This window comes from Salmo trutta, chromosome 21, assembly GCF_901001165.1.
Source record: "Salmo trutta chromosome 21, fSalTru1.1, whole genome shotgun sequence".
NCBI lineage: Eukaryota > Metazoa > Chordata > Actinopteri > Salmoniformes > Salmonidae > Salmo > Salmo trutta.
The window spans coordinates 26,767,474-26,778,827 of NC_042977.1; the positions used below are offsets into that span (position 1 = coordinate 26,767,474).

General features: G+C 43.0%; 1 protein-coding gene across 4 annotated transcripts in view; it reads left to right on the forward strand.

Moving 5' to 3' along the window:
* Window positions 1–11,052, forward strand: part of LOC115157065 (contactin-associated protein-like 2) — a 73,824-nt gene extending 62,772 nt beyond the window's left edge. For all 4 annotated transcript variants that reach the window (XM_029704964.1, XM_029704966.1, XM_029704967.1 and 1 more), the window contains 8 exons: window positions 1,790–2,008; window positions 2,356–2,592; window positions 2,784–3,014; window positions 3,421–3,554; window positions 4,299–4,392; window positions 6,463–6,693; window positions 9,697–9,771; window positions 9,863–11,052. In XM_029704964.1, the coding sequence (XP_029560824.1) occupies window positions 1,790–2,008; window positions 2,356–2,592; window positions 2,784–3,014; window positions 3,421–3,554; window positions 4,299–4,392; window positions 6,463–6,693; window positions 9,697–9,771; window positions 9,863–10,062 (1,421 nt within the window). In that variant the 3' untranslated portion in view covers window positions 10,063–11,052. The remainder of the gene's footprint in view (window positions 1–1,789; window positions 2,009–2,355; window positions 2,593–2,783; window positions 3,015–3,420; window positions 3,555–4,298; window positions 4,393–6,462; window positions 6,694–9,696; window positions 9,772–9,862) is intronic.
* The last annotated feature ends 302 nt before the right edge of the window (window positions 11,053–11,354 follow it).

The following is an 11,354-nucleotide window of genomic DNA, read 5'->3' on the forward strand; positions in this document are numbered from 1 at the left end:
CATTGTGAAGGTGAAACCTCCCAAGGTAGCTCTAGGGCTCTCCATAAAGGCTGCCATCCATCTCATCGATCGCAGTCCTTACTTCTCTCAGCTTATATTCAACTTCAGTGCTTTAGAAATCTCCACTTAGAAATGGCTGGAAGTCAGTATTAACTTAAAGTTCACCAGCACAGTGGGAACCCTGTTTGGAAATGGTATTGTTAGATGAAATTGGTTTCCAGTGACATTTAAGCATGATTTGTGAGCTGGTGGGAGAGCAGTTTCCTTCCGCTGGGAAAGATCAATGGTCAGAAATATCTTTGAGCTGCTTCCGTCGCCTCAGAACCCATTGTTATTGTTTCTGACCCTTTTTCTCTGGCAGGTTTGAAGCTTTACTGACGCCATCTTTTGGTGCAATGCGTTGACAGTATTTGAGCAGTATTATTAGTGATTCAGTTGCTCTGAAGAAACACGGTCTCTTCTTTGGAGACAGAGACCGACAATATTCAGTAAAAAATACATTTTATATTTAATATTTTCCCCCCATTTTAATATTCACAAAGTATAGTATTAGTCTGCCAAGGGAAATAGATTTACTAAGCCTCTGGTGAGCTTTTGTATTTTAAACAGTTTTAAACACTCTTGAGTACTGGTACACATTAGAATTTCTCTTTAGAGCTTGGCACTGGCAGTTGTTTTAATGAGACTTGGCTCCACTTCAAAATTCCGCTCTGAGCTTCAGAATGTTCTCTGCCAGTCCTGCAGGCCAAGCATCTGCTCTGAACAGGTGGATCTATGATTGACAAGGCTCCCCCATGTCATCTCCACAGCTTCAGTACATGCTCTGAATGGAGAACAAATGCAGTCAGACAGCTCCCTTTTAATATAGATCTATTGAGTCGGTTGGGAAATAAAATCAAATAATGATTCTCCCAATGTGGTCCAGGGTGAGACCCCTGGTAAGTGGAAAAGAGCTCAATCACAATCGCTGTGAAATCTCATTACTCGATGGCAGCCTGGAGTCTGTGATTTATGTGGATTAAGCAATCGGACAGGGTGTTGGGTGATTAGACAAGTTGTCAGTATGTAACGTACGTCTGTAGAATTGGACCCAACAGGAGGTATGATGATACCTGTCAACAGGGTTTCAATAAAGTAAATGATGATAGAGGCGGAAATGAGAGAACTGTGTCGTTGTGAAAGGGAGAGCTATCTCACTGCTCCATGAACTATTTGTCTGCGTTAGACATTTATAAGTGTTAGTTGATAGGTTCTTGTCAAATACACATCTAGAAAGTGATCAGTTTTTCAGAGCTGTGAATTATACATACTGTCATTCATTTTTATTTTGAAGTCATCATGATTTCAACAAGGATATTTCAAATCATCATGATTTCAACAAGGATATTTCAAATCATCATGATTTCAACAGCAACGGAAATTATATAACAGTTTCCTTCGCATTCATGGGAAAAGTCAACACTTTATGTAAGCAGACTTTCCATTTCGGTAAAAATGCTTGTTAGCTTTTCAACTACTCCGAAACAGACCAAGGTCTTTCAAATCTCCTGTATAGCCCAAGCCTAATCCTTGTTTCAAAAACTACCTCGTTGACACACATTTCCACCTCTTAATTCAGTTGTTTCGCACCGAAAATGACTGACTTAAACTCTTACTTACTTATCCTCTTTGTGCCCACCTGCTCATAAGGCAGAGACAAGGCCTCTCCACTTCTGACGATCCAAAACCTGTTTGGCAGCACCCAAAACCTTGTTATCTAACTCCTTGCCCTTTCTCCCCTCCTGCCCAGCTGCCACGGTGGTGTCCTTCTCCTTTGATGTGGGCAACGGTCTGGTGGAGCTGAGTGTGAGGTCGTCCACTCCTCTTAATGATGACCAGTGGCACAGGGTGGTGGCTGAGCGCAATGTGAAGGAAGCTGTGCTGCAGCTGGATGGGCACTACAAGGAGGTTCGCCCTGCACCCACGCAGGGTCACACCCGCCTGGAGCTATACAGCCAGCTCTACGTGGGTAAGATATCCTGCCTACCTGCCTCCCACCACATAGCTTAATGATGATCCAGTTTATATGTCTATGTGGGTTAGACTACTGCTGCTCAGCTCATGGTGTTATGCACCGACTTATACAGGCTGCACTGTTGGATACAGGCCCACACAGTTTTCACATTGCACACAGCAACAATGTCAAAAGGTATAAGGATGTCAATTCAACAACTTCAACAACAACAAAAAACTTGCGTTTAGGATTAGTTTAACTGTTTGTTTGTTTTTTTTTTTACCAGAAGTGTACTTTGTAACATAAGTTGTTGTAAACCAAAATACCTAATACAACTTCTTGTCATAAACGTTATTATTCAGGTGCATCGGGTGGCCAGAGGGGGTTCCTAGGATGTATCCGTGCCCTGAAGATGAACGGTGTGACCCTTGACCTGGAAGAGAGGGCGAAGGTCACCCCAGGGGTTAAGCCTGGCTGCTCTGGCCACTGCACCAGCTATGGGCAGCACTGCAGAAACGGTGGCAAGTGCATGGAGAAATACAATGGTTACTCATGCGACTGCACCTTGACTGCCTATGATGGGCCCTTCTGCACTGAAGGTAAAATACAGTCACAGTCATGTGAGAGAATAGTAACTCTGAATATGTCCGGGTATTTTTTTCTCAACTTTACACTGTGGTTCAACTATAACTTTACACGGTGCTTTAGGGAGGCTAATATCGATTCGCTTGTCAATCTCTCAAACTTATGCTGATGTTTTGTATTGCTGCCAAATGTCTCTGTGTATCAGATGTGGGCGGCTACTTCGAGAGTGGAACACTCGTTCGTTACGACTTCCTTCCCGAGAGGGGCCTTCCAGCCATCAGGGATGTGAAGAGCCTGTCTCCCTTGCTGCCCACAGAGGGCAACCTGACCCAGGAGGAGCTGGTGTTCAGCTTCAGCACCTCCAATGCCCCGAGCATCCTGGTCTACATTAGCTCTAGGACCCAGGACTACCTGGCTGTGGTGCTCAGACACAATGGTGAGAGAGAAACTGCTCAAAGGGTTTGAAATGCTTGAAAGAACAAGAGAGCAACCCTGGCCGTTCGTTTATAGGGTTTGAAACGCTTGGAGGGTGAAGTTAATGGCTCGGTCAGCAAAGAACCACAGAATGTACTGTAAATTAGCTCAATAGCTAATTATATAGTGCAACACACAGGTTGGGCATGGTCCCAGGCACATACATATTTCACTGAAAAAGCAGAAAGAGAGAGTGATAGTCAATTTAGTATTTGGCAATGTAAAACGTCATTTAAAATACAATTTCCACTTGAGTTTGATACTTTTACCATGTTACTAAGCCAATCAGAATATGGACTGACAACCATATGAATTACGATGGTGATGGAACATTAGGACTGACTGTCCATTCCATCTCCCTCTGTCAGGAACACTTCAAATCCGCTACAGCCTGGGAGGCCTGAGGGAGCCGTTCACCATCGACCTGGACCAGCGCAACATGGCCAACGGGCAGCCCCACCACATCAACATCTCCAGGCAGGAGAGGAACATACGGCTGCAGGTAATAATAATGACAACAGTAATGTGGTTTTATATCTCTATATAGCACTTTTCAGCTGCAGGTCCAGTATGACCCTAGTGTTCCCCTGTCACAAAGGGGGATCTAACACACAGTGGGATTTGCTGAAGTCATGAAATTCAAAACGATATGTTTTATTTCCTCTCAGACTACGTTAGGCCGCAGGTAAAAATCATACCAATGATGTAGCTTTATTTAAAGAACAATTTTCATCAAGCAGTTGAAAGGTTGGACTTTAATGTTCTACTTGTCCCAGGGAGGGCACTGCTCTCAGTGGGAGATTTGCTGACGTCATGAAATCCAACAAAATCCAACCTTTCCCTGTCCTCTGACTACATTAGGCTGATTGATAGCTACGTAGACAATAGATGAAGCACTTCATTAAGGAGTTGAAAGGTAGGACTCTAGTGCTCTCAGGAGGGGAGGACACCACTCTCAGTGAGAGTGTGCTGTCCTCTCAGACTGTGTTAGGCTGTTGACACACCTGACCCACCTTGTCTGTGGAGATGGTTTTTAGTGCAATGTGCTATTAGCACAGTTTTCTTCTCTGTGTATCTTATTTGGCCAATGAATGATACTGTGCACTGGCAACAGCTCAGATTTTCAGAAAGAGACTCTCTAAAGTCTACCACTAGGGGGCAGTAATAACAATACAGTACAGCTGAACTGGGTTAATAACTGACTGGAATACATCATGATTCATGACCATATGGTATTATTTTCCAGTTGGATCATTACCCCCCAGTCAGCTACACTCTGCCTGATGACTCTGACACCCAGTTCAACCTGGTCAAGACCATATTCCTGGGGAAAGTCTTTGGTAAGTGCAGATATAATCCATGTATTACTGGAGTGCAAATATAAGAAATGCCATCAGAGGTATGTGTACAGATCTCTTAGAATTTGCCCCTAAGTAATTTTAGGACTTTGGTTCTGTGTGTTCTGATACAAATCAGAACCATCATTTGTGTTGCCCATCCGTGGCTAAAAAGTGATGAGTCCTGGTTTGGTCAAGGTGTATTAATATCTGTAATGAGGGTATCAATATAGATGGTAAAGGTGATGTTGCCTTGACAGAAAATCATGCGGTGATACAAAGACATGTACATGTATTTTAGTGGCCATATTGTCTAGGTCTTAATCTGACTGATGTAGTACACCTCCCCACACCACTCAGAAAAGCGCAGGACAAAACGCCTGTATCATAGGACCATCAGGAACCACAACACGTCAGTATTCTGTAACCAGACGAGGGATGGAATAGGAACTGGAATAATGTGATGTGGCGTGGTGGGAGGGAGCAGTACTGTGTCAGCAGGAGTCAGACACCAGTACACTGGGCCTGTTCTGAGAACAGTAGAATGCCACATTCTGCCTGGCTGGTAAAGCCTTACGACTCCCCAGAGTGCTTTGCTGCTGCACTCTGTGAATAAATTAACAACAGACCCACCGATCTCTGACATCATCCTCAGGGAGGGAGGGAGCACAGAGGCCCGATCCTGATCCCCCATCTTGCACTCCTGTACGCACATCCAGGTTTTCTCTGAGCCGCGCTGTGAATGTATTAGCTCACTGATCCATGACATCATATTTTCTCCATGTCTTCTCTGGTCTGGCTGTGGGGAAGGTAGGGAAAGGAGGTGGACTGAATAACTCGGGGTGCATTCATATTCAGAGCTCGCTGGCTAACCAAGGCTGCAGGCACGTAGACACCCTGGCAGGTACATAGACAGGCTGACAGACAGGTATACACACAGGAAAACAGACAGAGAGATTGATAGATGTATTGGCAGGAAGCCAAATAGACTACCAGCTGGCAGGAAGGCAGCGAGGCAGATACAGAGGTAAATGGACCTGGTGACTGACAGACAGACACGGACAGACACGGACAGACAGACAGACAGACAGTGATGGACAAGATCATAGACAGGTGTACAGCGGCCAGTGGTAGCACTGTATAAGGCAAGGACTTGTGCTCTGGATAGAGGGTCTGCAAGGTGGAGGCAGAGCAAGCATCACTACATTCAGGGAGGACAACAGGGCAAACAGGTACTACTCTTCTGTATTTGACTAACTTGAGGTGGCATAGTGTTTTGGATAACAACATAACTGTAACTACACTAAATACATAGGTATTGGGGAGACTTATTGTAAACCTTGACCTTGTGATTTGTGGCTGCAAGATTTGTTTTAGATTGGCATTTCCTATACAGGATATACTGTAGGTTAGGTCTATGTTGCTTTTAACAAACCTTGCCACTGTAGTTTTATCATTGGTTTAAGATGGTGAATTTTCTTCTTGTAGATATTGGGATGTGTTCTCAAAAGTAAAGATCATAAATGGCACAATGCATGGCTAATGTTCCAAACTGGGTGTGGTTTGTATTTTTTTTAACCCGGGGGCATATGAAACATCCTTCTTACAAGTAACCTTAAAATTGTGAAATTACTCTTCTTTAGCCGCCTTTGGGGAATACGGTATTGCAGTAGAATTGGATACTTTGTTTTCCCTGGTCTATTGGGAGTATATATCTGCGGTAGGAGCTTGTACAGTAGCTGCCTGTCTGTAATGTAGGGGAGACTAGGGATTGGGAATACAGGATCACCAACCAGAGGCTAGATTCCAGTGAACATAAATCAAACTGGAGAGGCTTACAGTATTGCAGTGTGCTGAGTAGTAGTGCATCATGGTGGTAGAACAGTATTAAGTGGTCAGATAGCATCAGTCAGCAGCTCCACACAAGCAGAAGATGATAAAGCTCTACTGTGCACTGATACACTCAAGGTCTATACATTTCACATAGGTTGACAGGGATACCATAAGGAAGAACTCCTATCTAATCCAGAACTGCTGTTATGTTTTAAATGAATTTGTCTTGGTTTTGATCAGAAACTGGCCAGATTGATCCAGTCCTCATAGAGAAGTACAACACTCCAGGGTTTGTGGGCTGTCTGTCCAGAGTTCATTTCAACAACATCGCCCCTCTGAAGGCAGCACTGAGGTCTGGCATCGTTGCCCCGGTGACCACCCAGGGCATTCTAGTGGAGTCAAACTGTGGGGCGTCTCCTCTCACCATCTCACCGATGGCTGCTGCCAACGACCCCTGGCACATGGACTCAGGTACAGTAAATCATTGTGTATCTATCTGTCTATCTCCTTTGATTGTCCGACCAATGGAACCATTTATTCATAGTGTCATGGGATTTGATTCTATTCTTGTGGTTTTACGTCTTGTTCCATCATCTTGAATATTGCGTTTTTACGATAAGCACTGTAAGGCCTTTACAGTATGTATAGTAGATGAATTGTCAGTGGTCAACTGGCAGCACCAGCGGTCCACTCAGTTCTCCAAAGAGATCTGATATTTCATAATAACTTCAAGCCGTTACATTTAATGGTGGTATTTTTCTTCTTCTCCAGCTATTGTACCATTTAAACCCATGTGCTGTGCTGTTTAGCTCCTGTGGATAGCTCTACAGGGTGGTTATTACTGGGTCAGTGTATTGATCCTGGGTGAGCTTTTCCAGATACATGAGATATATTGCTGGGAAACACAAGATCTATCTCCTGCCTGCTCTGAGAATGGTCTGCTCTGTACTAGGGTATGAAACTCCATCTCTCAGGGACTCTCAGTGACTATGCTGTATGTTTAACCTATGGAGGCATATGTGAGGTTTCAATAGGTCAGATAAATAATTTTAGTGATACTGCTTTGGTAAGGATTAATATTAACAAGTTCAGTTGTCCTACAGCTAGGCCTAATGGAAGTAGTGGGTTGATCTTTTCAGTTATTGATTTTTACACCACTGTTAGTAAAAGACTAATAGAATTTTAGATAAAATATGAGAATAAGATCATTTGATCTTAGCCTTGCATAGTGCTCCAAAGGCGACAAATCAGCCTTTGTAAGCTCCCTGTGAGAGGCATCTGTGATCCCTGCCCCACTGTGTGTGTGTGTGTGTGTGTGTGTGTGTGTGTGTGTGTGTGTGTGTGTGTGTGTGTGTGTGTGTGTGTGAAAATAACAAAAAAACAAAGTCTTTCATGAACTAATTATTGCGCTTGATTTTTCCCCTACTAGCTCTGATTTTGCTGATAGCTATTTTATTGAAGAACAATGTACTTACTATGACTGAGATATGTGGTTGTCCCACCTAGCTATCTTAAGATGAATGCACTAATTATCTTAAGATGAATGCACTAATTGTAAATCGCTGGGAAGATATTTTTGATGTACCGATTCCATGGACAAGGTGTATGAGTTGATATATAAAACAACGCAAGATTCAAGACTTCATGCTTTTCAGCTAAAATTATTGCACAGAATTCTTGCCACCAACAAAATGTAGAATATTTGGGGCATACAATCATCGCAGCCCTCCAGATTTTGTTGTGAGGATACAGAATCAATAGACAATATGTTTTGGTATTGCACTTCAGTAGCCTGTTTCTGATCTCAGGTTCAGGAATGGCTGAAAATGCATAACATTTATCAAAAATGTACCTTAGAAATAGCATTGTTGAGAGATCTGGAGAGACCTGGTCAGTCAATTACTAATACTCTTAGTAAAAGTATTTATCTTCAACTCGCACTCTGTGGATTCTATTCGATTAGATAGATTCAAATTGTATGTTAAACATCACAGCATAGTTGAAAGATATATGGTGCGTAGAAATCTGAAGAGGGTGGCCAGCAGAGATAGGTGGGATGAGCTGAGGGAAGCTGAGGGTTGGGATGTGGAACTGGAGACAAGTGGAAGTGGAGTCGCTGGGTGGGGGATAGAATGATGGTCAAGGATAAAAGTTAAAAAAAAGTCAAAACAAAACAAAATAAGTTAGAATGACACCGACAGGCATTGTTGTTACAGCTAATACCTGTTTGCCTGAGGTGTTTGTACACATGCATATACACACATAGTCATTCAAACGCACACACACACACATGTAAATAGTGCCATACATATTCAGTTGGCCTTGCTGTTATGATTTTTGTTGTCCTTGATGTCTTGTTTTTTGCATAGAAGTTTTCTGTTTTTCTTTGTCTTTCTCTTCGCTTTTGTTCATTTTGTTGGTTGTTGAGGGGCTGGTGTCTTGGGGGAAAGGAATTATTTTATTTTATGATTTGTTTTCTCCGGGGGGGGCACAACTATGGCGGGGTGGGGGTCTCTCAGGGAACTCTGTGTGTGTGGGGGGGGGGGGGGGGTCTTGCAGGGCTGGTGGCCTGGGGTTGGGAGCTTAGTCCGGGGGCTGATAGTTCTCTGGTTCAGGTCCCCGTTTTTGACCTTGTGGGAGGTCTGTCGACGTGCCCTTGAGCAGGGCGTTGACCCTGGTTGCTTCTGTGCGTCTGCTAAATGACTAAAGTGTGTGTGTGTTTTTGGGGGGTGGGGGGGTGATGAGGGATTTTCACGGATTCTGCAGGATCCACTCAAATGGACTAGTGCTCACAGAGATGTCAGCTGAAAAGATTAGACTGCCCCTTTTGACTCTCAGCCCAAACCTACTTCCCCCATAGACTCACATACTGTGCATATACTGCATGCTATACACACAGTGAATACCAAACATTAGGAACACCTTCCTAATATTGCGTTGCGCACCCCCCTCCCCTTTTGCCCTCAGAACAGCCTCAACTTTTCGTGGCATGGACTCTACAAGGTGTTGAAAGCGTTCCACAGGGATGCTTCCCACAGTTGTGTCAAGTTGACTGGATGTCCTTTGGGTGGTGGACCATTCTTGATACACACGGGAAACTATTGAGTGTGATAAACCCAGCAGCGTTGCAGTTCTTGACACAACCTACCATACTCCGTTCAAAGGCACTTATGTTTTTTGTCTTGCTCATTCACCTTCTGAATGGCACACAATCCATGTCTCAATTCTTTCAAGGCTTAAAAATCCTTCTTTAACCTGTCTCCTCCCCTTCATCTACACTGATTGAAGTGGATTTAACAAGTGACATCAATAAGGGATTTCATCTGGATTCACCTGGTCAGTCTGTCATGGAAATGTTTTGTATACTCAGTGTACATCTCCTGTCCTTTACATTTACATTTTTGTTAGCATTGTTGGATTATTTTGGGGTGGAGATATTTTGTAGCTGAGATTTGTTTTTGTTTACTTTTTCAGCTGGTGCTGTATTCCCATTCAATGAGGAAAGAGTTAGCCGGGATGGAGTTGATCAGAACTCTGCAGTTATCGGAGGTGAGTAGGAGCAGTAACCAACTCGCCTACTATACAGGGTTGTTGATGTTTTTAAAGGTCAAGTTGCTGATAATGGACGTTGTACTTGCAGGTATCATTGCTGTGGTCATCTTCACCATCCTCTGCACCCTGGTGTTCCTGATTCGCCATATGTTCCGTCACAAGGGCTCCTACCACACCAACGAGGCCAAAGGGGCGGAGTCTGCGGACTGTGCCGATGCAGCCATCATTGTCAATGACCCCGCCTTCACAGAAACCATCGATGAGAGCAAGAAGGAGTGGTTCATCTAATCGGACATTCACATTTTGGTACTGGGCAGAGGTGTGCCCATTGCTCTTCGCTGTATGAAGGCAAGGCTTTCTTTGATGAGGGATGAATGATGTGTCATTGTGGACTAGGGAGATGTTCCCATGGACTAGATGTGTGCTTTGGCTGGCTTGTCTATAATGTATTTACATTGAGTGAGGAGTTTTGTCAACATGATATCAGTCATTCACATGGAGCCATTATTTCAATTACTGCATCCACTGAACTGAGAATGGGGGGAGATGAAGTTATTACTTTATTTCTTTTTGCATTACAGTTGATATGTCTTAATGATTTGAGCTTTGATTGTAGAGATGTTTATGCCTGCATTTAGTGGGTCAAGCACAAACTGTATACTTATATTTCCTTTGCTGCCAAAATGAGACCAAATGAGTTGCTTAGAGACAAGAATATCCCTACACAGTTTAAAAAACACAAAACGAAGGTTTATGTCATAGACATTGACATTTGATTGTATTGTAATGTGTTAATTTGATTGCACTGCAGTCCTTTTTTGTGTGTATAATACAATGGCATGCTTCAAGATAATGGCATCCCTTCATTGCACCATTCCACACAGTAGCACTTGTATTTCCTCACAAATGTGTCTTTTATCTTGCAAATGTTTTTTTTGTACCAAATTATTCAGCGTGCTTTATCTGTTTTGCCCAGTCTTGCTACATGATGGTTCTTCCTGGAAAGATTGTAATCTGGTATGAGATGACAGGTTCACATTTGGGGACATTGTGACATTTGTGACTTTTGAAAGGGAATCGCTGTAATATTGTTATGAAAAGGTTTATAGCACAAACAAGCATATCAGTTATAGAAATGACAATATCTGGCTTAACCCAACGTGCCTTCAGGGTTCAGCCACTTAGCCTTCTGTTTTGGACTATTTCATTATGGGCCCAATATCTAACAATAGAAATACTAAGGCCAATAGGGACGTATTTATGATGGTTGCTATTTGCTAAAAGGAAAATGAAAGAACATGGCATAAGTTCAGCTGTCTCCATGGACAGTGATACACTGCAGTCGTGGCCAAAAGTTTTGAGAATGACACAAATATTAATTTTCACAAAGTTTGCTGCCTCAGTGTCTTTAGATATTTTTGTCAGATGGAATACTGAAGTATAATTACAAGCATTTCATAAGTGTCAAAGGCTTTTATTGACAATTACATGAAGTTGATGCAAAGAGTCAATATTTGCAGTGTTGACCCTTCTTTTTCAAGACTTCTGCAATCCGCCCTGGCATGCTGTCAATTAACTTC